Consider the following 26,571-nt stretch of genomic DNA (forward strand, 5'->3'; position numbering starts at 1 on the left):
CGTGTGCCTACTTTTAACGTCTTGTTTGTTTTTTTTGTAATACTTTAAATATTATTTGTTAATGGGACCAGATCTACAGCCACCAGGTCTTTACTTTTTATTAGTGATATAGTTAAATTAAAATATATTATTGACTATACTATAATGAAAGTTTTGTGGTGCTAGGAATTTTGGCTGCAAGTTAATAATATTTTCTGTAACTAGGTACCGAGTCCCCGGGTAATTCCTTTAAAATGACGGAAGAGGAGGAAGCTCTTCGAGAGAAAGGTACTTAGTTTTATTAAAATTCATTATATATTTATATATATTACCGAAAGCATATAAACTCTTTTTGTTTATTTTTTTATGACCTTATCATTTTTTATCCTTTATTGTTTAGCCAAAAAATGGCAACAGCTTCAGATTAAACGTTACAGTGAAAAACGCCGATTTGGTTTTGTGGAAGCACAAAAAGAGGATATGCCTCCTGAGCATATCCGAACTATTATAAAAAGTCACGGCGATATGTCCAGTAGAAAATTTCGTCACGATAAACGCATTTACCTCGGCGCCTTGAAAGTAATTTTTGGGGTATCTTTATTAATAAAGTGTATAAATTTGTTATATAAGTACATCCCCCACGCCGTTCTTAAACTTCTTGAAAATCTTCCCATGCCGTGGGAGCAAGTCAAAGAATGTAAAGTTTTATACCACGTGACTGGCGCCATCACGTTTATAAATGAAATTCCTTGGGTAATAGAGCCCGTATACATCGCTCAATGGTTCTAGTAAATATTATTTATAAGAAAATTAATATTTATATTTTTTTCTGTTTTTAGGGGGACTATGTGGATTATGATGCGTCGAGAAAAAAAGGATCGTAAACATTTTAAACGGATGCGGTTTCCTCCTTTTGATGATGAAGAGCCCCCTTTAGATTATGGTGACAATGTTCTGGACGTGGAGCCTTTGGAGGTTGGCTTTACCCTTTTTATATGAATTTTAAAAAAAAAATTATGCATTCCTTCTAACTTTTTATTATACATTCTTTAACATTAGGCGATATGCATGGAACTTGATGAAGAAGATGATGCAGCCGTGTACGACTGGTTTTATGATGCAAAGCCTCTGGTTTCACTTTTTTTAACAATAATTTTTTAGCTAATCAAAGTTAAAATTATTAATTTAACTCTTCTTAGAGACTTATAATCTTTTTTATTATGAATAGATAAATACGAAGTTTGTTAATGGAGGAACTTATCGAAAGTGGCATTTGACACTTCCTATTATGTCTAACTTGAGGCGTCTAGCTTTTCAGTTACTCTCGGATTTCTCCGACGACAACTACTTCTATTTGTTTGATTTGAAATCCTTTTTTACTGCAAAGGCCTTGAATATGGTTAGTGGCAGTAATAATGTTTATTTTAATAATAATATAAGTATTTAAATAATATTTAATTTACCTTTTTTTTTAGTTTAGAGTATATTATTTATTTTGCATCTCTACAAATTTTTATATAGCCGTTAATTATTGTTCAGGCGATTCCTGGAGGGCCGAAATTTGAGCCTTTGTACCGTGACATTGATCCTGGGCAAGAAGATTGGGACGAGTTCAACGACATTAACAAGGTTGGTTGAGTATTTTTTTAAGAAAAGTTTCTGTAAATATTTTATAGTAATATCTATGTTGTGAGTAGATTATTATACGCCACCAGATACGCACAGAATACAAAATTGCGTTTCCTCATTTATATAACAGCCGCCCCCGGAAAGTTCATATTGGTTCTATATTATTATTATTATTATTATTATTATTATTAACATTATTATTATTATTATTATTATTAAAGGGTGGTACCACACTCCCAACGTTCTTTACATTAACCCTGAAGATCCGGATCTTCCTGCGTTTTACTTTGATCCGCTTATAAATCCTATTTCCCACCGGAATACGCTTCAAGTGAAGACTCCCGAATTTGAGTTCGAGTCTGATGAGGAAGACATTCGTGTTTTTCTTTTTTTTCTTTTTTCTTTACTTTAAAGACTACTCTGCAGTGGTCGTTGCCGCCTAGCCTCGAAGCGCTTCTTTCCGACGTCCCTCTTTACACGGACAGAACGGCCAGCGGCATCGATATCTACTGGTCGCCGCGCCCCTTCAATCTTCGTTCCGGTGACTACTATATTCTATATCCTGCTTGCTTGGCGCTCCTTCTGACTCGCTTACGTTCCAGACTTCACTCGAAGGGCCGTAGATATTCCCCTCGTCAAGTCGTGGTACAAGGAGCACGTGCCCCTCGGTCTCTTTTGTCTATTGTATCCGTCCACCACGTTGTGTTACCTTTTCGTTGTGCACGTGCGCAGGGCATCCCGTGAAAGTCCGGTTGTCGTACCAAAAGCTGCTTAAATGCTTCGTCTTGAACGAGCTGAAGCGGCGCCACCCGAAGGCTCTTCGCAAACGCTTCTTGTTTCGCTCCTTCAAGGCCACCAAGTTTTTCCAGACGACGGAATTGGATTGGGTAGAGGCTGGGCTGCAGATCTGCCGGCAGGGCTACAACATGCTGAATCTTCTGATACACCGGAAGAACCTCAACTATCTGCATTTGGACTATAACTTCAATCTGAAGCCTGTAAAGACACTCACCACAAAAGAGCGCAAAAAGTCACGCTTCGGAAACGCCTTCCACCTCTGCAGGGAAATTCTTCGCCTCACCAAGCTCGTGGTCGACTCCAACGTCCAGTTTCGCCTCGGTATCGATCGATATACATTAACATTGCGCAACTCTCGCTAGATGAGTGCCTACCGCAGGCAACGTGGATGCCTTTCAGCTAGCAGACGGCATTCAATACATATTTGCTCACGTGGGGCAGCTAACGGGTTGCTCTTTTGTCTTTCCCCCACCTCCGCGTGTTTCCTTATGCTCGTTGCAGGCATGTACCGCTACAAGTACAAACTCATGCGCCAAATTCGCATGTGTAAGGACTTAAAACATCTCATTTACTACCGATTTAACACCGGTGCCGTGGGGAAGGGCCCCGGGTAATATGCTCTCGCCTTCCGATTCGCTTCTCTTATTATACTGTTTTCCATTGGGCAGTTGTGGCTTCTGGGCGCCGGGATGGCGGGTTTGGATCTTTTTTCTTCGCGGTATAGTCCCCCTGCTGGAGCGCTGGCTCGGAAATCTGCTTGCCCGCCAATTCGAAGGCCGCCACAGCAAAGGCATCGCCAAAACCATCACCAAGCAACGAGTGGAATCGCACTTCGACTTGGAGTTGAGGCTTTCTGTTATGCATGACATTCTGGACATGATGCCAGAAGGTATCCGCCAAAATAAGGCCAGGACCATTCTTCAGCACTTGAGGTCCTCATCCACGTGTTCTTTATAATTCTCATATATGAATAGTCGTTCAGTGAGGCTTGGCGTTGCTGGAAAGCTAATATTCCTTGGAAAGTTCCTGGGATGCCCATCCCCGTGGAAAACATGATTTCACGGTATGTCAAAATGAAGGCTGACTGGTGGACAAACACGTCGCACTATAACCGAGAGCGAATCAGAAGGTTTTGCCTAGCCTATCCAGCATTTGCCGGGCGGCCTAATCTCTGTGCCTCAGAGGCGCGACAGTTGACAAAACTGTCTGCAAGAAGAATCTTGGGCGCTTGACCCGCTTGTATCTGAAGGAAGAGCAGGAGAGGCAGCACAACTACCTCAAGGACGGCCCGTACATGTCTCCCGAGGAGGCCGTAGCCATGTTCACCACCACCGTTAGTGGAATCTTTTTCCGTCTCCCCTCTCTATTCACTACGTTACCCTTAGGTCCACTGGCTCGAGTCGCGGCGGTTTTCTCCTATTCCCTTTCCGCCTCTCTCCTACAAACACGACACCAAACTTTTGATTCTCTGTTTGGAGGGCCTCAAGGAAGCGCACAGCGTGAAAAGCCGCTTAAACCAGCAGCAGCGCGAGGAACTTGGCTGGATCGAAAAGGCCTACGACAATCCGCACGAGACTCTCTCCCGCATCAAGCGCCAGCTCCTCACTATGCAGTACTTCAAGGAGGTCGGGATTGAATTTATGGATCTTTACAGCCATCTTATCCCTGTCTACGACATCGAGCCGCTCGAAAAAATTACAGGTTTGATTGCACGTGTTATGCATTGGCCCTGCTTTCTGTAAGTCTTTCGCCGCTCCGCTGCAGACGCATACCTCGACCAGTACTTGTGGTACGAAGCCGACAAGAGGAGACTGTTTCCCCCGTGGATTAAACCCGCTGACACCGAGCCCCCGCCGTTGCTCGTCTACAAGTGGTGCCAGGGTCGGTGTTTCGTGCGCCTTGTGTTTTGACCTTTCTATTTACTCCGCGCGCTTATTGGCTATTCAGGGATCAACAACCTTCAGGATGTCTGGGAGACGTCGGAGGGCGAGTGTAGTGTGATGCTTGAAACCTCTTTGAGTCGACTATGCGAGAAAGTTTGTATTTGTTGCCAATCCCTGGGCACCCACTTAATCCGTTTCCATACCACCAACAGGTTGAGCTGACCTTCCTGCGGTCGTTGCTTCGGCTCATCGTCGATCACAACATTGCAGACTACATGACTTCCAAGAACAACGTCGTCATAAACTACAAAGACATGAACCACACGAACGTCCACGGTAAGTACTCTCTCCTTCGTCCCCGCCTCTCCATACCTTTTCTCACAACGCATTTCGCCAAGGCCTTATCCGGGGCTTGCAGTTCGCCTCGTTCATTGTTCAGTACTACGGACTTGTCATTGACCTTCTTCTTGCGGGCATGCACCGGGCCAGTGATATGGCCGGCCCGCCTCAGCTACCCAACGACTTTCTTACGTACCAATCTGTGGCCATTGAAACAAGGCACCCCATCCGGCTCTATTCGAGATACATCGACAAGTCTCTTTTTCCCATCTCTTTGTTTCCGTTGGATGGTGTCTCATATTGATATCTTCCGCCTCAACAGAGTGCACATATTTTTCCGGTTTACTGCTGACGAATGCCGGGATCTGATCCAGCGGTTCCTAACCGACCATCCCGACCCCAACAACGAGAACGTGGTTGGCTACAACAACAAGAAGTGCTGGGCACGGGACTGCAGGATGCGGCTAATGAAGCATGACGTGAACTTGGGCCGTGCGGTCTTCTGGGACATGAAGAACCGCCTCCCACGTGCTGTGAGCTTTTACATTCTATGGAGAATCTTTTAAGTGCGGATCCTTATTTGCTATGAAGGTGACGACGATCGAGTGGGACGAAAGCTTTGTGTCAGTGTACAGCAAGGACAACCCGTCGCTGCTGTTCAACATGTGCGGCTTTGAAGTCCGTATTCTTCCCAAATGTCGAGGTTTTTTTGGCATGAATATTGTATTTGTGGCGCCTTTGCATTTGCATCTTGCTTGCAGCGTCTTTCGAGGAAATGTCTCAGCGCGACGGCGTGTGGAACTTGCAGAACGAAGTAACAAAAGAGCGGACCGCACAAGTAAATTCTCCTCTTTTTCTTCCTGTGGGCTCCCGTTTTCATGCTTTTTCAGGCTTTCTTACGGGTTGATGATGCCAGCATGGCGAAGTTCAACAATCGCGTCCGGCAAATATTGATGGCCTCGGGCTCTACCACGTTCACAAAAATTATTAATAAGTGGAACACGGGTCCTTTCTTCTCTTTTTTTGGCTGGTATTGGTGACTAACTTTTTTACCAGCCCTGATTGGCTTGATGACCTATTTTCGGGAGGCGGCTGTTAATACGCCGGAGTTGTTGGATCTCCTTGTGAAGTGCGAGAACAAAATCCAGACTCGCGTGAAGATTGGGCTTAACTCAAAGATGCCTTCCCGCTTTCCTCCTGTACATTCGTTGCCGCGTTTATACTCAGCCACGATTGGTTTACCTCTCTTTTTTTTCCGGCAGGTGGTATTTTATACACCCAAAGAGCTGGGTGGGCTGGGAATGCTTTCAATGGGCCACGTGCTAATTCCCCAGTCAGATTTGCGTTGGTCCAAGCAGACGGAGACGCAGATCACTCATTTTCGGTCGGGCATGAGCCATGATGAAGACTGTCTGATTCCCAACTTGTAAGCCGTCTGCCTTGGCGTGTGCCGCGCTGCCTACCCACATGATTGACTCGTGATAGATACCGGTACATCCAGCCTTGGGAAAGCGAGTTTATAGACTCCCAGCGAGTCTGGGCGGAGTACGCCTTGAAAAGACAGGAGGCTGCCCAGCAAAACAGGCATCTGACCCTCGAAGATCTCGAGGACAGCTGGGATAGGGGCATCCCTCGAATCAACACGCTATTTCAGAAGGACAGACACACCCTCGCGTACGACAAGGGGTGGCGCGTCCGCACCGACTTCAAGCAGTATCAGGTCCTCAAAAACAACCCCTTTTGGTGGACTCACCAGCGGCACGATGGAAAACTTTGGAATTGTATGACTGTCTTGAGGCCCCTCTTCTCCGAGTAGCGCATCACATGGTCTGTTTCCATTTGTTAGTGAACAACTACCGCACGGACATGATCCAAGCCCTCGGGGGCGTAGAGGGAATCCTCGAGCACACGCTCTTTAAGGGCACCTACTTTCCCACATGGGAGGGTCTCTTTTGGGAGAAGGCCAGCGGCTTCGAGGAAAGGTTGACTGACGACCCCTTTTTATAGCCTGCACTTAGACTATTTTTGCTTAAAAGTATGAAATACAAGAAACTCACCAATGCCCAGCGATCGGGGTTGAACCAGATCCCCAACCGCCGCTTCACATTGTGGTGGTCCCCCACTATCAACCGGGCAAATGTCTATGTGGGCTTTCAAGTCCAGCTCGATCTGACTGGTTTGTTCCCGTCGTCTCATTTTGCTTTTGCTCTCTTGTCTGACACACGTGGTATATCTGCAGGCATCTTTATGCACGGCAAGATCCCCACTCTCAAGATATCGTTAATTCAAATTTTCCGGGCGCACTTATGGCAGAAGGCAAATTTGTCTTTTTTATTTCCTGTTCGTCTCTAAGCTTTTTTTTTAAGATACACGAAAGCATTGTAATGGACTTGTGTCAGGCGTTCGATCAGGAGTTGGACCCGCTTGATATTGAAACTGTCCAGAAAGAGAGGTGCCACTACTGTGCTTGCTTGCTTTCGGCAAGCCGACCTTTATTATGAACGTCTTCTCCAGCATTCACCCCCGCAAGTCTTATAAGATGAACAGCTCGTGCGCCGACATTCTACTGTTTGCCTCCTACAAGTGGAACGTGTCGAAACCCTCGCTTCTGGCGGACAGCAGAGACACGATGGATAGCACCACAACAGCCAAATATTGGCTCGATGTCCAACTTCGGTGGGGCGACTACGACTCCCACGATGTTGAACGGTAGCTTTTGCCTCTCTGGCGACACGTGCTTTTATATTTTCATGACTCTGCTCATTGTTAGCTATGCGCGAGCTAAGTTTCTTGACTATACAATGGATAATATGAGCATGTATCCGTCCGGCACTGGCTGCCTGATTGCCATTGATCTTGCCTACAATTTGCACTCGGCTTACGGCAATTGGTTTCCTGGCGCGAAGCCCCTTATACAAAACGTGATGGCGAAGATCATGAAAGCCGATCCGGCACTGTACGTCCTTCGCAGCCGCATCCGGAAAAGCTTGCAGCTTTACTCATCTGAGCCGACCGAGCCTTACCTGTCCTCACAGAATTACGGTTATCTCTGTGTTGCAGTCAATTGCGGGTGTTTGGTTTGTCTCACGCGCTCGTCTTTTGTTCTTTAGGCGAGCTCTTCTCCAATCAGATTATTTGGTTCGTTGATGATACGAATGTCTACCGTGTGACAATTCACAAGACTTTTGAAGGCAATCTGACTACCAAACCCATTAACGGCGCCATATTTATATTTAACCCACGCACTGGAGGTCGTCTGCTTAATTTTTGGAGGCCCCATTTGTATTGAAGCGCTGTGCTTTGCATTGCAGGCTTGCACTTGAAAATCATTCACACGAGTGTCTGGGCGGGCCAGAAGCGCTTGGGGCAGTTGGCCAAGTGGAAGACGGCCGAGGAGGTGGCCGCTCTCATTCGCTCTTGCCCTGTTGAGGAGCAGCCCAAGCAAATTATAGTGACGAGGACGGGCATGCTGGACCCGCTGGAAGTGCATTTGCTTGATTTCCCCAACATTGTTATTAAGGGATCCGAGTTGCAGGCACAACGCCCATTTTGCTGCATTTTGCATTCTTTTCTGATAATTTTTGCTTATTCTTCCAGCTTCCCTTTCAGGCGTGTTTGAAGATCGAAAAGTTCGGTGATCTCATTCTCAAGGCGATGGAACCGCAGATGCTTCTGTTTAACCTGTATGACGATTGGCTGAAGAGCATCTCCTCGTACACGGCTTTTTCCAGGCTGATCCTTATTTTACGGGCCCTCCACGTGAACCCGGACAAAGCGAAGGCGCCTAGCTCTTGCTATTTGCCTTTTACCTTTTTTAACGCGTTCGTGCAGGTCATCTTGAAGCCTAACAAGACAACTATTACCGAGGCTCATCACGTGTGGCCGACGCTCACTGATGAGGAATGGATGAATGTGGAAGTGCAGCTGAAGGCATTCGCTTATTATCCACTTTCTTTTGATTTCTATACTTGAAGGTTATTGGTTGGCTCATAGGATCTTATATTGGCCGACTACGGCAAGAAAAACAACGTCAATGTCTCTTCTTTAACCCAATCAGAAATACGCGATATCATTTTGGGGATGGAAATATCTGCGCCCTCTCAACAGCGCCAACAGGCATCGATTCTTTTTTCCGATTGGTTCATACATCTTGTGACTGCCTATCATCCGCCAGATTGCAGAAATTGAGAAGCAGACGAAAGATCAGGGACAGCTGACCTTAAAAACCACACGCACTGTTAATAAGCATGGCGACGAAATGCTCGTTACCACCAACGTCGCCCAGTGGTCAGGCACCTTCTCTTCTAAAACGGATTGGCGCGTACGGGCAATTAGCTCCACTCTTCTACACCTCCGAACCAATCATATCTATGTGCTGTGCGATAACGTGAAAGAGACTGGTTATACCTACGTGCTCCCTAAGAATATACTGAAGAAGTTTATTATAGTCGCCGACCTGAGGTTCGGCTCCCCGCCTCCCTCTTTTGCGTCTTTAGCTCTTATATTTTTGGGCGGGTGTTAGAACGCAGATTGGCGGGTATCTCTACGGCGTGCATCCTCCCGATAACCCGCAGGTCTACGAGGTGCGCTGCATTGTCATGCCGCCCCAGTACGGCACCCACCAGACCGTCCGCTTCCCCAATAAGTTACCGCAGAACGAGTATTTGGACGACTTGGAGCCGCTTGGTTCTCACTGTTGTTCCCTTGCTCTCGTCCCCTCCATATTTACTGGCGGCTTGTGTAGGTTGGATCCACACCCAGCCGGAAGAGACTGGAGGCTCGTATCTAAATCCTCATGACGTAGCCACCCACTCGAAGATTCTTGCGGAGCATCCGTGCCTTTTCCATTCTGCTTTGATGTTGTGCTTGTTGTGTCTTATATCTGCGGTTTTTGCAGGGAATGGGATATTGAGAAGGCGATAGTCATGACGTGCAGCTTCACGCAAGGCTCGTGCTCGCTTTCTGCATATAAGATTACCCCATCCGGCTTGGAGTGGGGCAAGAGTAGCCGCGATGCCTCGAACATTCAAGGCTACTTGACTTCCTTTTTCGAGAATGTCCAAATGCTCCTTTCCGACCGTTTTCTCGGCTTCTTCATGGTACCTGCGCTCGGCTCGTGGAACTACAACTTTCACACTTCGCATGACCCCACCATCGACTATGATCTGCAACTCGCTAATCCGAAAGAATATTACCACGAAGTTCACCGTCCAGATCACTTTTCCAACTTTTCTAAAATTGAAAATCGAGACGATTTAAACTTGGATTTTGAAAATGTATACGAATAAAAGCATGAAAACTTTCATTACCCTTTTTTTTTACGAAGCTAATATGATATATCAAATATAAATAATAAAGCAGAAAAGGGTGTCTCCAGCGTTTTGTTTTTTAGAAAAGTATATACTAACTCTGATTTGGCCTCGTGTTTTATACATATAGAAGTTGACCCATTACATTACCAATAACGATTAGTTCTGATTGGGCAATACGCTTTGTAAAGTGTAATCACTAAAATATAAGCCAATTTAACGTTACGCGCCAATCGTTAAGGCTCCCTTGAGGTTTCTGCTCTCGAGCTGCTGAGCTTACTTACGTGCTTGGATACTGCTTAGATACTTACTCTTAAGGAATAAAAACTGAAGCGATTTTAGATTGTAATGTTTTTTGAAAATAGTTTTTTTTACCTACTCCCGGAGAACAGAGATTGGCCTTTTTTGAATATATAGCTCTTATGGAAGCCTCTACAAGTAACCAAAATTTTGTTAAAAACCAAGATCAGTTTAAGTCATTTGAGCATATTTGTCAAATTTTAAATGTACACTCTGTTGCTAAAAATTTGGCAAGAGAAATGTACATAAATTTTTTAAGCAAGGTCAACCTTGACGAGTTTGTGGTATATTTACTATTTAATTTCCTTTTTACTTTTAGTAAAATTATACATCTAGCATAACGAGAAAACATGGATCGTATGCTCTTTGTATCTTTCTGGTTTACTAACGGAATCTTCTTGCATTCTTTCGACTGAACACCTTTTAGAATTAATAAACCTGAGGCTTGCTTTTTTGTCTTTATTTTTTTAACTTAAAGTATATTTTTGGGAAGTTTAGTGGAATGGAATTTATACGAAAAGTAAAGGAATTTTGCTTATTAGCAAACGTAGAAGAGAGCCTTCAAAAGAGGGTAGCCCAAGTAGAGGATCGTTTTAGTTCCGTTGCCGTCCTATATTATAAATACTTAAAAGTTTCAGAATCGGTTTTCCAAAGTTTTTTAGGGTACACTCTTATATACTTCTCAAGTTTAGCAATCTTCTATCAATATCTGGTTATGTAACACTTACTCCTATCGTTTTATCATAGAACTTTTGAAAGCTTTGATTTTTATAATTGCTTCGAATTTACTTGGTTATTGTTTCTCTTTTCAAAAGGTTGCTAATATTTTTTATTTCTTCTTCCAAGTCTTATTATTTGTAAATTCTAAAAAAATAGTTTATATGTTATTTCCTTTTTTCACTGTTACGGCTTTTCATAGCTCTATTACTTGGACAGCTAAGCTTTTGGGCACGCGAGCAAATTTGTTCAATTCTCTTCAGTTGCTTCTGTGCTGCTTGTATGTTTTTTATGTAAAGCGAAGTTATCAACAGGATACTCCTGAGGAAGGTTTTATTTTATTAAAAGGATATTATTCACATTTTATAATGTTTATGTAAGAGGAGGGTTTAAAGAAACTGTGTGAATTATTTATGTTTCCTGCAGAAAAAGTTATGGATCTGCTTCCTCTTTTTAATAGTTTTACGGCCTCTCTTCAGCTTGGTACTCCATTATTCTTTATAATAAATTTATGATTCGTACACTCTTTAGGTGCTTTTTAATGCTTAGAATTGTTTATTGAATTACAATTTATCTTGATTTTGGGTAATAAAAATAAATTCTGAGCTTTCCAACTGCTCCTCTTCATAATAAAATTTCATTGTAACAACTCAAACGGATCTTGTCTTCATATTGTTTTATTAAATAATCTTGTAAATTTTTTAACCAACTTTGCTATTTTAGACGATCTTTATAAGTGTCTTGACAGTAATAAAGAAAAGCTCCAGAAATTTTATGAATTGCAGTGTTTGAGTAAAACAGACTTTGACGAACGGAAAATTATGAAAACAGCTTCGTTAGAAAAATTGGATTTTTATGGTAAGCTATATTCAAATTTTTTTATTAATAATTTTTTAATTTTTGATGTGAAAATTTTTAATACCTTTATTGTAATTTAGTAAAATCTATAATTTTTAGAACCATTCTACTTTTTAAATTTTTAGTAACTTGGTACCAATTTTTTTAAAAGTTTCATTTTGTTTATTTATATTTTAATTTATTACACAGAATGTTTTTCTGTTGTTTATCAATTTTTCTATAAAAAAACTCTCCTACTTTAATTTTTACTTAACAACTTTTCACGTTTTGCAGTTTCTTTTGCTCTTCTTTAAAAATTTTTTGTTTATTGTTAGATAGTTCGTTTACAGTTTATTTTATAGTAGACTTAATTAATTTTTTATTTGTTAATTATATATTTCTAAGTAAACTGCACTCAACTTTACTTTCTAAATAGTTAATTTTCTTTTGTTATTTTTTGAATGGTTGAGTTTATTAATTGATTATTTTTCCGAATGTTCAATTATATTCGAGTTTAAATTTGGAAATAATTCACTTATAATTTTACTTTAAAAATTATTTTTATCTCAGATGACAAGGAATCTACTGAATTTCAAAATTTCTTTTTAAAGCTCGAGACTGTACCATTTCCTCTGGATTTAAAAAACACTGAATTTGAGGCATTTATTTCTATATATTTTAAAAATTATGGAAGTAGCTTTATAAAATTCTATACATATGAGAACTTATATAAGTTTTAGTTTCTGGTAAACGTAAGATTTTTATGTACTGCAAATGTATTATTTTTCAAAAAACAAATTTTTTATTAAAAATTTATGTATACTACTATTTTTATATTATTTTTTCAAACTTTTTGTTATATTTAATATGCAAATTTCAATTTATTTATTTCGTTTAGGAAGTTTGTTGTGGCTTTTAATAAAACATTACTCTAAGAATATTTACTCAATTATGTTACGACTTTAGTGTTTTAAAAGAAAATAGATTTAACTTTTCTATATTTCAATTTTTAATTTTTTTTATTTTTTATTGAGTAATTTTTGTATTATTGTGCTGAATATAATAAAAATTTATAGTGTACTTTATAAATTCTATTTACGCTTTTTTGTTTTGAAGTTTATTTATTATATAAAATTTTTTCAAGAGAAAAATTATCTTGGAACCCTAATTTAATTAAGCTATGATTATCTACTTTTTTAGTGATTTAAATTCTTAACATGCAAACTTATAATTTGATTTTTCGTAAATTTAGTTTTTGAATAATTTTTACAAAAGTTGGTGATTTTTTATAATTCCTTTAACATAAATTTTAGAAAGCCCTTAAAATTTTTCGTATACAGTTTTTAAAATTATTTTTTTTATTTTTATAACCATTTCTAATAGTTAATTTTTTAATGCAATTTTTAAGTTATTTACTTGTTCAATCATAAATTAATATATTTTTTTAGATTTTTCCTGGCTGCAGCGGGAGTCTTATTATAACCGCAATTGAAAAAACGCTGAAGACTTGTGAAAATATGCTTGACAATTATTTTTCTCACCAGCTATCGGCAATTTTAAAATCAAATTTAATTTTCCCAAAAGCAACTAAGGTACTTAATTATTTAAAATTTGTAAATTTATTTTTTTTTTAGATTGAATAGCTATAAAATTAATTTATATTCTTTTTTAAAAAATTATAATTAGCAAACTTTCATATTTAATCTTCAGCAAAAAATAAAATAAAATAAATTTTATTTTTTATTCTAATTTTGTCATACTCTAGTCAAATTTCTCTTTATTTTAATTGCGCTAGAGTAAATTTTTAAAATGGATTTCAAATCTTTTTTACCAATTTATATCCAGCTGTACTCTCAAGTACTTGTAAGCTTGCTCAACGCCGAATCTCGCAAGGCACCTGACAATTATAAAAAGTTATTATTGCTAGGGAATTTTCAAACAGCCATCTTCGCTCTCGCGCTGGAAGTATTAATAATTTACTATATAAATTTCAATCTTAATTTAATTTTTTATTTGCTTTAAATTTTTAAAAAATATTTCCATGACGTCATTTATAAAATTAAATAATTATATTTTTAATTGTTTGCATTTGTTAAAATATTCAGTGCAAATATATTTTCTTAAATAGAAAAATATTCAAACTTTTTATTTTTCTATGTTCACTGCTTTAGTATTTTATTAAAGTGTTTCTTTGCTTTAATTAAATGTTTGATTTATTTTATAATTTGTCAATTTACTTATGAATTTTGTATTATTTTAAATAATTTTTCGATATTCAGTTTTAATCAATTATTTGTTATATTATAATCCCCTTTTCAGTTTTATTTTGAGATTTTAGATTTTTAGATGTTTTTATTAAATTTTTATGGAAATATAAATTATTTTTAAAAAATTATTTATTATTAAAAAATTAAAAATATTTTTTAAGGTGATTGTAATAATGAAACAAAAATTATTTTGAAATGAATTTTACTACCATTTTTATACCAACATATTTAAGTTTAATATAAATTTATATACAACTTAAGAATATTTAGTAAATTTTATTTAACTTTTAAAAAAATTTTGTAATTATTAATTTTTCTTTTATATTATGATATTAATATACATAATATATTTTTTTCAATACTTTTTATAACTCGTACAATTCCCTTCAAAATTCTTTTTTTACTTTATACTGTTTTAAATATTTTAATTTACATAAACTTTTTATTTTGTACAATTTGATCTAAATTTTTGGCTTGGCATCAGCCGAAAAAAGAAGTTTCGTTAGATCTCTATACTTTTCGGTATCTTTAATTCATAAAACTTATTTACCAAATAATTTTTTTATTTATTCGCTTCAACGTTAACACCGTTTTCATAATCATTCGAAACATGTTCAAGTTTTCAAAGTTTTTAATTCGAACACTAAAAAAACGTTATCAGTTAATCTTTTTGTTAGTCGTGTTTAAATTATACACTTCTACTTGTTTTGGTTTATGTGCCAAAGTTATAATTTTTTAATAAAATTCTTATATATAGTTTTGAAGAAGAAAATAATTTCTTTTGTTCGAATTTAATTTTATTTTTTTTACTTGAAATATTTTTTCGGTTTTAGATATTAAAGCAATTATTTTTATTTTTTTTTCTGTTACTAAAATTTTTTACTGTACTTGATAAGAAATATCAGATTCCAACTTTTTTGGCCGAAATATATTATTCGTATTGTCTTTATAATTGTTAAACAATAAATTTAATACTTACCTTTCAGAAATTTTATAATCGTTCCATAAAAATTTTTTTAAGTGTAATTTTTTCCTTATTTTTGTTCCTTTCGCTTGACTTAATATTAATGTTTTCCTTTTTTACCATTTTTTTATTGCATTTAATTATATTTTTACATTAAAAAAATTAATGCTATGGACAAATTTAAATTTTAGATTTTATTCCCTTTTTTATTCGAGAATCGTAAATTTGAAAAACTGTTTTTGTGTTGATTTTATATTGACTTCTAATCGTGTTCTAGTAAATTTATTTTGGAATTTTTTTTTTCAGAATAATTTTTTTTTGCTTTTTAGATTGTAATCTTCTCTTCTGCCTGCAAGCAATTCACTTATGAAGCGGTTGTGGCTGCTCTTCAGTTAGATTATTTTGATTGTCTCAAAGTCATCCAGTTCTTTTCAAGATTTGAAACTTTTTTTATTGGACAGCAGCTTCAGCACTTGTCTTTTATAGAAGAACGCGTAACGATTGTTACTATTTTTTAAAAAAAATCAAATCTTTTTTTATATTTAGATTCTAGAGGAATTAATTTGGCGCTCTGCCTCCTTATTGGAATTACTTTCACTTCAGAAAGATCATTCTTTTTACAAAGATTATTATAAAAAGTTACACTCGTAATAATCATATTCTGGCTTTTTATGTATACAAAGTAATTAATCAAGATCAAATTTTTTAAAGAGGCGAAGTAGAACTGCCGAAGACGCCTCCGCGGGATCTTCAAAAAACTCCCCCGCGAGGCAAAGAACTTTTTTTTTTCTATCGGAAAATATATCGCCTTTTTTTAAGCCGACTGGGCAGCTTGGCGGGCGCTTTGGAGATCCCGCCGGTTTTTTGCTAATTCAACCGTTATAGATGCTTGGGCTGATCGTCATTTTTCCCTTTTTTTAGAGTTATAAAGAAAAGATCAGATTTCTTATAGAGTCGAGTCTTGTTTTCCATCCCGATCTTTTTTTTGACAGGCACGTGGATCAGGTGACTATTTTCTTTGTAATAAGCAGACTTGTAAAATGTATAAAAAAATCTAACGCTGTACAATTGAGATCATCATCTGTTGCATTTATGGCGCGATGCGCTTAGCTCCGAGCGTTGTTCCTTTTCGAGTTATTATAGAGCGTTACCGCAGTTTATATAGAGACAGGAATGCAGTAAGACATTGTTCTTAAAATATAGAATTTTAAGTAATAAAATAATTTTTTTGCTTCTTTTTGAGGTTTACAAGCGCGTTCCTTTACAAGATGGCCAGCGGGGACACATCATACGATTCTATAACACAATATTCATCCCGCGACTTAAAAAATCTATTTTTTCTCTTGAAAAGGTTTGGTGTAAGTGAATAAAAGTTTAGATTACTAATGCGGTATTATTAAAGGAGGACGACAAGCTTGCAGTCGAACAATCTCTTCTCCTCGCCGCCCTAAATCACACATGTTCGTTCAGCGAACAAAAAGTTTTACTGGAACAAAATGTTTTTCTCTCTCCGAAGCGGCCAAAATTAGCGGCGGCAGCAGAAACGGCAGTGATTTCGGCTTCCTCCGTACTTTACTATTTTTTTCTGTTTTTTTATTATAAAGCTTCGTAAAAGCTGCTCGTTTTCTAGCATGCGACGACGCCTCGATCTCACGGGATCCTTTGCTTCGGTGACTCGAGCCCGCTTTCCAGTCCAAGTAAAGTTAGTTCTACATTGAAAGAATTATAAAGTATAGTGGACTTTTTTCTTATTTCTTTTACTTGTTCAGGATAAAGTCACAGATTTATTTTATTATTTTTATTTTCTCTAAAAAAGGCTATTAATATGATTAATGAAAGAGTAAACAAGAAGAAAAAGTCTGCACGTGCATTGAAGTTCTAATTTGAGATTTTAAGTACTTTTTCTCGATCTTAAATTTTTGAAATAAAGATAACTATACTTTAATTTTTCAGTTTTTCTAAGCACTGGTTTTAGTTAAGATCAGCTATAAGCAAACAAACTATTTTTTCCCTAGTGTTTGAAAAAAGTTAGCCGGAAATATATTATTTATACAAAAATTTAACTTAAAAGCTTCAGGTAAATTACGCTAACAATTAAAATTAGTTTCCAATAAATTTTTCTTTAAGACTGCAATAGTAGAAGGCGAACCTGGTAACACATTTACTAACAGTTGGAATTTTAATAAATAAGAATTAACCTCGTTTAGCACCTAGTGCGAACCAACCTACCATCCAAAAATAATTTAGATAGAGAAATATCTCTACGAAAATAATAAACTATTTTAGAATTTAAAAAGTACCTTAATTCCATAATAAACAATCAATTATACAACCGAAAAATAAAACGTTAGAAGATAGTCAAAAAAAGAAAAATTAAATTAATATATTTTGTACTCTTATACGTTTTAATATTCTAGATAATATTCACTCAAAATATATTTTTAAAAAACTAACATAACTCTTTCGGTAGCCTTGAAATAATCTGAAGGGCTAAAAAGATCCTACGAAACAAATTGAATAAACTGCCTTAACAGACTTTAATAAGTAAAAACTGGACAGTAGATAGTATTTTTAATTCTAACATAAAGTACTAAGTCTAAAAAAAATTTAAAAACATTCATTACAAGGGGACTACTTTCTTGTGGTATGTATTACGTGACGAACTAAAACCTATTACTATACTACCAGAGTATAAATAAAACCTAATTCGTAGGTAGTGACAATAAACAAAATCTCTTTTTAGAGAAGGGGGAGGAAGTCAAATGATAACTCAGTACAAATCTTTTTCAAATCTTTATTTTAAAAGCCAAATTTGAAATTTACCGAGAAAGCGGTCTCTTTGCAGATAACCTTTCTGTCTAATATCCTTTTTCTACGGAGATAAACCCATCTTGTGACAGAAAAACAGTTAGTATACTAGTTTTGAACACATTAATTGCTTTAATAATTAAACTAAATCTTTGAGGGACAAAACAGCTATAGTTTTATTTCTAAAAACATTTTTTTATTTAGACTTTTTCAAATTTAAAATTTAGTTTAAACTATTTTTTTTAATATACAATGGCTTATTAAAAAAAAATTGTGGGCCTCCTAGTACAATAGAGACTTACCGTATTTATAGGGTGCCGTTCTAACAAAGTGGCTGAAAGGATGATAGATTCAGTATACAAAGGTTAAAGAGTTTGAACCGCCACCCTCATCTTCGCCGCGATCCAGTTTACATGCGACCGCCAAGAGGGTTTAACATTCGACAATGACCCCCAGGTATTTCGCTTGAGTCCGCCAAGGGATTACCTTTTTCTCAAGAATTAGCGACGGTGGCGGTGTAGTGCGATTCTTTGTGATAAAAAAAGCTTTGCTCTTTTCCGCATTAATAGTAATTTTCACAAGTTGACCTGCGTCACTGGGTAGTACTGCAGTGAATAAAAGGGTATTTACCTCGCAACAATTTTAAAGCTCACAAGCATGATAAATCCAACCTAAGACAATTTTTAACGCACTACGTCGATAAAGCGATAAAACCCCACGAGAAAAGAGACCGAGTAGAAGTCGAAGAATTAGTTGTTCCGTTCCGCAAGGACAATATTTACAGCTTTTTTGAAAAAATTAAATGTTACTAAAATGTGGAACGGAGAGTAAACACATAAGTGCCATACGATAAGTCAATTTCATTATTTTATTTAAAAATGATTTGGTGTTTAACCGAGTCAACAACCTCCTATTAGACTTTTAATGAGTAACCGCAGATAAAACTACATTCCAGTCATATAGATCACTAAGATTTATATACTTAAAGCTAGTAAGGTTGCTTAAGTGTGAAAGTATATAAAACTGGGGGGGGGGGGGGGAAGGTGACCTGCTTAGATAGTAAAATAAGGCAAATTTAAGACTAAAATATAAAGATAAGAAAAGATGTAAAAGAACAGATTGGAGGCACTTGCTATAAACCCAAAAAGGCGATATAAATCCTCCTGCCGGTCAAGTTAAGTGTAGATCCGTTAGGTTTGGGTTTATAACACCTGTATAGAATATAATTGCGGAAAGAATAAAATACTCACGCTTTAAACTTTAGGGTGGAAAAGAACATAACCAAAAAGCCTTGGTGAGCAGTACAATATTTACAATATTTTCAACTTAAAAATAACTGTGATAATTTTTAAATATACAAAGTACTTTATCGAGCAGGGAATTTTTAATGATTTTAAAAAAAAGATACCACTCAATTAAATACTGTAAGTACGCAACTTTTGTGTGGAGCTCCTTTGCAAGTGGATATCTATATTCTTAAGTATCGACTACTTTTTACTCTCAAATTACATTCAAATATTACTATTACGCTGACGACAATAACACAAAAAACCACATAATACAAGACACATGCACAGTAACGTTAACCCATAATACACAAACGCAAGACAAATACATAAACACAAAAATATAAAAACCTTACAACTATTGTCCTTGCCATCTCCTAAACGCGTCGTTTCTGCAGGTTAACTATGGTTGCTTATAACGGGACACAGGTAAAAGCAAAGAAAAAAATGAAGCCAACTAAAATAGCTTGCGCCAACACCAAAGAACTGAAACCTTCAGCTGACGTAGCCTTGTAGATACATACATACACAAGTCAATCTAGGAGTCTATAGGTTTGTACGCCTATATTTACGTCTTCTTTTTTTTTTTGAAATTTGGAAGTTTCTTTTCAATACTCTTCAACGACACTTCTTTATAACCCTTCTTACTAATTTATTCCTGCTAATAACCTCTTTGAAATTCTTTACCTTTAACGGGTACGAGAGGGGCTTTGTACTTTGTAAAAAATAATATTAAAGTAAAAAGATTTTTAAATTGATGAAAAAAGCCTATAAAAAATTACAGAAAAAAAATTGAGAAATTAATTTTAACCTATAATGATGGATAAAAATTAACTAAACAAAAATAAATATTTTTTCGTAAAGGGTATAAGTTAAGATTGAAAACTGGTCAATAAACTCGACCTTTTGCATAGGTTATAGATATCCGTATTATTTACACGTATATATTGAACATTTATTTCTTTAGCTATACATAGACTTAATGCATGGCTCTTCACGTATATTTGAAATTAACCACCTAATATCAATAATACTAAAATATTTCTTTTAAAATTAAATCGCCCAAATCATTCAAGTTCTTACGCTTCATGTAAAATAAGATTGAGGGCTTCCTTTTAGTAAAAGAAGCCTAACTGGCTCATCGTATTGGGCATATTCATATAAGCAAAATAGCAGTATGCACAGTTTACCGATTTCAGTTTAGGGTAGTATACTAAATTAGAAGTAAAGTTAACTATCTATACGCTGAAGTCATAGTTAGTTTCTACCTCTACTTCTATTTAATCTAATGTATTTGTCTAAATAAAAAAAAAGGTTACAAAAACAAAATTTTCCTTAAAATAGAAAATTCTTATAGTGTACTACATGTACGAAAGGAAGCTGACTTTGAAGCACCATCGAGTGTACTAAACCAGCGCCTACATCACGGTCATCAGGATTTAAAGTATTGTTATCAAAAAACCTAACCTAAACTTTTCGTTAACTTACGATGGAGGTATCGTCGCCCTTAGTTTAGTAAACAGTAGGGCGGTACTTACGTTTTGATTGTTATATTATATTTAGGGCTACTTTTAATTATTCATTATTCTAACTTCTTATTTATCCTTCTTTTTTACTTTATTCTTTCAACCCACAACTAAAAGTAGAGCACCAGTCCTAGCTTAAACAGGAGTGTATAAAAAATATCCGTAACTTACAGGTCCTACCGCTGTTATTAAAAAGAAAGAGATAAATTTCACATACTTGCTCATATTATGAGATTAAAAAAAAAACCCTTTTAAGCACGACACCTACTACCGCTATAATCAAAAAAAAACTCCTCTATATTTACTAACCTGTGCACCAACTGGCAATATCTAACCTCCATCTGACCTCCTCAAACAAATGATAGTTTGTACCGCTTAAGTACGAAATAACTTTTGACCTTTTAGCACTATTTAAAATACCCTTAAAGAAGGCTACCCCCAAATTTTTTTTTAAAAAAACTGTTTTATTAAGTATTAAACTATTTTAGTAAATATTAATAAAAGATTTAAGTTCCAAAATTTAACCTAATTTAAAACGAATAACGCATGAGACTACATCAATGGAGATTTATAACTTCCTACATAAATATAATATGTACTGATTATAATTACTAACTCTAAAAAGTTTAACATTTATTTTTTTTTATTTATAACAAACGTTACAATCGTCAAAGGTCATTTTTCTAACGCACCTAAATTTGACACATACGAAGTCGTGAAAAAATTGCAAAAAGCTGGCTTTAATAATGAACAGGCTTCTGTATTATGTGACACCCTCAAAGATACAACAGACTCATCGTTTGCTTTTTATTTATTCCTTTCTAGTTCTTAATTTTTCTTCTCTCATAGTTTTATGCTTGAGTTATAAATTTTATACTCAGCTTTTCTCGGATAGACGAAATAAAAATTTCACGAGAGGACCATAATCAGTTTGCTGCAGCTATTGACCTGAAATTTTCAAATTTAAAAAACGAAATTGAAATTTTGGATAAATCGAAATTTACTCTTGTCAAATATGAACAACAGAAAATACATGTTTTCTTTGTTAACTTTTTCAAGTTATTGTTTATAAAAATGTCACCCTTTTCTTTTTATTTAATTGTGATTTTTATATTATTTATATTCTTGGCAATTTTTAAAAGTTTTAGACTTATTTGAGGTTTTTTTTAACAAACTATTATTTAAAATCTTTTCTTTACTACCAAGTTATACAAATTAGCAATTATATAATTTAACTTTTATTTAATTTTAGTTTTAGTTTATTATTTTTATAGTTAATATAAATTTATTGAATCCCATTATAGGCCGATTTGGAAAAGTTGCGTTTAAGTCTTAACGATGAGATAGCCAAGTTGCAGGCAATAAAAACAATTTTATAAATGTTCAGTTTTTTTTGGAAAGAAAGCAGAACATACTGCAGTTTAGTTATGCTGTTTGTATCACTCGCTTTCCATATAATAATAAAAAGGTATGACGGCATTTTTGGTGACCGCAAAAATAAAGACTGTTTCTGCGGACAGATACGATGCCTATATATATATAAATCTCAGTATTTCGGAATTTGAATTTATTTTGCTTTAATATATATTAAATAGGCCCACCTGCGTTTAGATTTCAGTTTAGAAAAAGGCCGCATTCGCGAGCTCCACGCGCAACAGTCGCAAGCGATCCAGGATGCTAGAAACCACGTGGACACAGAAGTAATTTCTTTATAAGAGATCCCAGTTATTTACATGTCCTAAGTTTGATCTAAGCCCTTTTAGCGCCATTATCTTTCGCTAAAAGTTTTAAAATTTTCATATCTCTTAGATGATTGAGAACTTTATTACCAATAGCTATAATACACTTCAAGATTTCTAATATGTTAAAAAATTTGCGGAATTGTTAACTACTATTATTATTATTTTCAGGCGGAAAGACTAAAAACTTTGATCGAGCAAGGGAAGTTGGATTTTCTTAAGTATTTTTTTGGTTGGCCCAACTTTTTTTTTTGGGAACAATTTTCTTAAATTACTTACTACACTTAGGCGCAATGATTTCCGGAATTTCGTTGGGCTTTGCTTATATGAGGCTTAGCAAGTAAAAATAAATTGTTGGCACTAGAGTTTCATTAAATATTTTCAAGGGGAAAAAATTGATATTGATTTGTCTTTAAGTATAATACAAAAATAAATAAGTTTTTTATTAAATTAAAAAATGCTTCCATCTTCATTTATATCGTCCCACGACAAGTTAGCCAGCTTCGCTTTTACAATTTTAGGAGAGTATGTCGCATTAGCTTTCTGTTCTAAATGAACTTTGGAATCAATATTTTGCTCAAAAGGATGTTTGTCGTCTATAAAAATAAATAGTCTTTTCATCATCTTGTAACGAAGTGCGTTCGAAGGGAGCATCCCCCACACAGCTTTGCGAATCAACTGCGGAAAGAATGATTTATCCCAAGTTAGTAGATACTATACATATAAAAAGGTTTACTTCGGTGGGCTTCTTTTCGTGGAGTTGCTCTGCCGTCCAAACTTGAAGGCCACCCGGATAGCCACTATGCTTGTAATATTTTTTTTCTTTCCATTTCTTTCCACAAAACCCAACTAGATTGCTATTTATTACAACAACGCAATCGCCAATGTCAACTAAGAAAATCTTAGTTAATATTAAATAAAATTTTAAAAAAATTGTTAACTTACGGGCAGGATGGTATATAGGTTTATGCTTTCCTAAAATTAGATGAGCAGCTTTTTGAGCAACACGACCGACAGGAACTCTTTTGGCGTTGATCAAATGCCAGCGTGGGGAACATGTTAAAATATTCTATCGTTAAATAAAAAAAGTTAGTCTGGAAAATAAATAGTTTTTCCTAACATACAATTTATAACTGAATGTTCATTTTAGGGTAAGAAAGCTGTCATCTTACAAAAAATTTATTTATAAATTTAAAGACTAAACTGCTGCCAGAGCCAACTTGGACATGGAATATAATCCAAATTTTGACTTAAATTTGAAGTATTCTAACAAGTGATAATTTAAAACCTAATCAGGTGTTAGCATAATTAAAACCCACAGCTTTCTGAGTAAAGCAGGTTGCCGTACAGCTCTAGGCCGCTAAGCACGTACCTTTTAAACCCTGCCAAATTTAAAGAGTTCATGCAAAAACTAAGCGAGGGCAGGGAAAGAAACATCTAACGATGCAATGTGAGAAACCTCACGAGTTACCTCAATAAGTGCGCCTAGACCTGAACAGCGAAGGACCGAGTATGTTTACAAGTCCTGGAAAACCTGATTCTGCCACCGGCAAGTCAATGATCTGCGGAAACATTAAGTAATTCATGCGAGCTATTTTGCAGTCTTGATGATATAAACTACCATGCACCACAAACCCGCTCAACAGCTACGTCCCTTCTGCTCCTCAAAGCATTAGTATTTGAAGCTGCTCTGTAAACATTTCTTCGAGCGGTATGCAACCTAACAAACGCATCAGCCTAAGAAAGTACTTTATTGGAAAGTACCGAAAATGGCCGAGCGTAATATCCAATGCTTCATGAGACATATCTGTATTTAGAATTTCCAGATCTGTGAGACCCCCTGCGACAACTGTAAGGTTAAGTAGGGCGTCCACTTTTTGGCGTGGTGGGGGCTCTAACAATCTGCAAGTTTAAAACTCTCCTCCTCTCTCGAGAGGAAGTTTAAGTCATGTTTATTATTTTACATGGTTGGGTCGCATTCTATGCTTTAGGGTTCTGTTCTGTTCTGTCTGCTTTCTTCTATTTTATTCTTTCTGTTCCTTCATAGTTATATAGTTAATATAGTTATATATGTTCATATTATGAAATATTCCTTTTTGACAACACCCAATCGTCTTCGTAGAGATAATGTTACACTTTTTGGTGCGTTAGAGCATGTTGAATTACATATACAGGACTGATACTCTAATAAACCGTTTCCGTCGGAAATGAAATTTATTATTATTCTGATTTAACTGACAGCGTAGTGCGTCGAGTACTACTAATTACTCCTCTGGCGCTTTGAATTTTCAGATGGGACGAGGCGAAGTGCTTTTCGCGGGGATGTACAGATGATTGAGATGTGAAGGAAGACATAGATGACTGATTTCACGGGTTGCTCCATCGCCTAGTAGCCTGCGTGATGACTTCGTAATCTATATAGTATGACCGTCATCATTATACGTGGATGTATATGCCCTTTAGTATATGCCCTTTAGCATATAACAAAAACACCAAGTCGATAAGAAATTAATAAAAAGTAAAAAGGACAAGCGAGGTTGTCATTCCCACCTCATTTAGGTAGTCTCGGATTTGTCATATACATATGGATACCAACGCTTCTTAATTACTATATAACTTTAGACAATATTAAACTTTGAAGAGTATTAAAAACTTTATTACAATAGTATTCTCAAATAAATGTCACTATGTAATTAAAACAAGAAAGTGATAATCTCGTAGAAAATAAACTGCGAGTTCTTCGTGTACGAACTTGTAACTTGTAGCTACGCTATAAGGGTAAAGTAGCAGTAAAGTTGAAGAGCTTGTAGGTCCCAACTTTTAGCTTAAAAAATGGTATGGTTGGCCTTCTAAAGTGATTCTTTAAGTTGAAGAGATTTCAATTTTTCTACAGTAATTATATGAAGCCCTTGGTTCAAGTTTATGGTAAGCTTTTAGATAACTTTTAAAACGTAATTTAAAACTTAGTTCTCAGTTTTTTAGTTTGCTGTGATTAAAAAAACTTGACCCCTGGCAAAGCGCCAGAAACGATATATGATAACCTTCCTCTCGCCGGATTTATAACGAAATAGTTTGGAAAAAAGTGAACGAGCTCCCTTTTCACATGAGATAATAAAAAAAAGGATGGAAAGAATAGGGCTCACATTTAGAATGTAACGCTCTAAACGCAAGTTGAACAACCATTTTTAACTCTCAAGCAAAACTATTGGTTTTAAGTAAGTGTTGTAACGGAAAAAAAAAAAGATTTATTTTAACAAAAAAAGGTCCTAATAAGAAGAATCTTTTAGGCAACTTTTTTAAATCATCGTTCGCTGCTTTTGAAACTAATTGATTTTTGTTTTAGCCAAACAATAGCTGCTGAGCAAGTTTATCTTTTTTTTTTTAAAATAAGACTCTTTGCGTCTGTCTGTCTGAGTACTATTTTTGTTTTAACTCGAAAAAGGTTAGTACGCTTTTATTTGGATAAAAAGTTCAAGGCTATATATGACGCATGACAAAGTCGCCCGCAAAGTGGTTTTTCTAAAGACTAGCGGTTTTTTAAAAAACTAAAAATATACACATACGTATAATCAGATGATAACCGTTTTCAAAAAATAATAAAAAAAAGTATTTTAACTTGTTAATGTAAAGAGAGGCACGAAAGTAGAAGAAATGATGCTTCACTTCGTTACAACTTGTTCTAATAAAATAAATATAATGTTCTGCGAACTTCAAACCGAATTTTATAAGTATATTAAAAAAGAAGAGTAACAATTTTACGAGTCAAAGTTAAGTATTAAGTGTGAGTAGCCTAGCACAGAAAGGAGATGAAAGGCAAACTCGCAAAATTCCATTGCTTTAAAAAAAAAAAAGCAAAGTCATGCTTTATGCCCAAATTTAGCCTTAAGTTAAATTTTCCCAAAAAACACGTGATTCAAGTCCCAATTTTCCCCAACCCTTTAGATTTTAACAAATTGATATATATAGAGTAGGTACCAGGAGTGGGGAGGCTATCGCTTCTCGGCCTTTTGGCTAAGATCAAGTGTAGTATCTGTTCTTATCAGTTTAATATCTGATACGGGGCCACTGGCCCCGAGTCAATATTAAATTTATTTTTGTGCTCTTGGAAGTCGTAGGGGTAGCTTGCTACCTTGGACTTCCGCCGGTTGGCCCCGTCCTGCACACCTTGTCGGGGGAATCATCGGCCGGCT

The 26,571-nt window shown here is 36.0% G+C and overlaps 4 protein-coding genes, 2 long non-coding RNA genes and 1 other non-coding gene across 7 annotated transcripts; 4 read left to right on the forward strand and 3 right to left on the reverse strand.

Moving 5' to 3' along the window:
- Positions 1 to 9,924, forward strand: LOC135121741 (pre-mRNA-processing-splicing factor 8-like). Its single transcript, XM_064046021.1, has 45 exons — positions 1 to 86; positions 205 to 267; positions 380 to 558; positions 610 to 761; positions 819 to 954; positions 1,039 to 1,110; positions 1,208 to 1,378; positions 1,519 to 1,608; positions 1,677 to 1,761; positions 1,830 to 1,987; positions 2,035 to 2,149; positions 2,211 to 2,276; positions 2,341 to 2,727; positions 2,786 to 2,854; positions 2,908 to 3,016; positions 3,075 to 3,338; positions 3,389 to 3,535; positions 3,589 to 3,739; positions 3,792 to 4,107; positions 4,171 to 4,287; positions 4,354 to 4,442; positions 4,502 to 4,625; positions 4,688 to 4,883; positions 4,951 to 5,161; positions 5,220 to 5,331; positions 5,390 to 5,466; positions 5,519 to 5,633; positions 5,685 to 5,827; positions 5,891 to 6,054; positions 6,114 to 6,409; positions 6,475 to 6,610; positions 6,665 to 6,804; positions 6,868 to 6,944; positions 6,995 to 7,080; positions 7,143 to 7,337; positions 7,399 to 7,670; positions 7,739 to 7,879; positions 7,940 to 8,163; positions 8,226 to 8,408; positions 8,460 to 8,558; positions 8,622 to 8,744; positions 8,803 to 9,089; positions 9,151 to 9,314; positions 9,373 to 9,463; positions 9,526 to 9,924. The coding sequence occupies exons 1-45, from the start codon at positions 62 to 64 to the stop codon at positions 9,914 to 9,916; spliced, it is 7,008 nt and encodes a 2,335-aa protein (XP_063902091.1). The 5' UTR covers positions 1 to 61; the 3' UTR covers positions 9,917 to 9,924.
- A 3,324-nt stretch (positions 9,925 to 13,248) lies between these two features.
- On the forward strand, positions 13,249 to 16,914 carry LOC135121738 (retinoblastoma-like protein 2). The gene is made up of 11 exons (XM_064046019.1): positions 13,249 to 13,383; positions 13,637 to 13,756; positions 15,352 to 15,516; positions 15,569 to 15,669; positions 15,734 to 15,881; positions 15,944 to 16,027; positions 16,096 to 16,200; positions 16,266 to 16,373; positions 16,425 to 16,589; positions 16,653 to 16,724; positions 16,839 to 16,914. Exons 1-11 carry the CDS (start codon positions 13,309 to 13,311, stop codon positions 16,902 to 16,904), a joined length of 1,209 nt encoding a protein of 402 aa, XP_063902089.1. The 5' UTR covers positions 13,249 to 13,308; the 3' UTR covers positions 16,905 to 16,914.
- LOC135121740 (uncharacterized) lies at positions 15,579 to 16,385 on the reverse strand. Its single transcript, XR_010279099.1, has 3 exons — positions 16,272 to 16,385; positions 16,089 to 16,213; positions 15,579 to 16,031 (listed from the first exon to the last, which is right to left on the reverse strand). It is a non-coding gene; the product is annotated as an uncharacterized LOC135121740 (long non-coding RNA).
- Positions 16,416 to 18,863, reverse strand: LOC135121739 (uncharacterized). The gene is made up of 9 exons (XR_010279098.1): positions 18,679 to 18,863; positions 18,502 to 18,614; positions 18,418 to 18,435; positions 18,133 to 18,358; positions 17,846 to 17,912; positions 17,221 to 17,283; positions 17,087 to 17,171; positions 16,963 to 17,033; positions 16,416 to 16,731 (listed from the first exon to the last, which is right to left on the reverse strand). It is a non-coding gene; the product is annotated as an uncharacterized LOC135121739 (long non-coding RNA).
- Positions 18,864 to 21,162: 2,299 nt separating this feature from the next.
- On the forward strand, positions 21,163 to 22,740 carry LOC135121737 (mitochondrial calcium uniporter regulator 1-like). Its single transcript, XM_064046018.1, has 7 exons — positions 21,163 to 21,237; positions 21,317 to 21,440; positions 21,524 to 21,677; positions 21,947 to 22,000; positions 22,238 to 22,342; positions 22,553 to 22,613; positions 22,670 to 22,740. Exons 1-7 carry the CDS (start codon positions 21,189 to 21,191, stop codon positions 22,723 to 22,725), a joined length of 603 nt encoding a protein of 200 aa, XP_063902088.1. The 5' UTR covers positions 21,163 to 21,188; the 3' UTR covers positions 22,726 to 22,740.
- Positions 22,741 to 22,831: 91 nt separating this feature from the next.
- Positions 22,832 to 23,674, reverse strand: LOC135121748 (large ribosomal subunit protein uL13-like). Its single transcript, XM_064046027.1, has 4 exons — positions 23,586 to 23,674; positions 23,327 to 23,450; positions 23,118 to 23,272; positions 22,832 to 23,059 (listed from the first exon to the last, which is right to left on the reverse strand). The coding sequence occupies exons 1-4, from the start codon at positions 23,607 to 23,609 to the stop codon at positions 22,832 to 22,834; spliced, it is 531 nt and encodes a 176-aa protein (XP_063902097.1). The 5' UTR covers positions 23,610 to 23,674.
- A 2,698-nt stretch (positions 23,675 to 26,372) lies between these two features.
- On the forward strand, positions 26,373 to 26,571 carry LOC135121751 (U2 spliceosomal RNA). Its single transcript, XR_010279100.1, has one exon. It is a non-coding gene; the product is annotated as a U2 spliceosomal RNA (small nuclear RNA).

Source organism: Zophobas morio, unplaced genomic scaffold (genome assembly GCF_036711695.1).
Source record: "Zophobas morio isolate AGI-343-1 ecotype UQ-CSIRO unplaced genomic scaffold, CSIRO_AGI_Zmor_V1 ptg000686l, whole genome shotgun sequence".
Lineage (NCBI taxonomy): Eukaryota > Metazoa > Arthropoda > Insecta > Coleoptera > Tenebrionidae > Zophobas > Zophobas morio.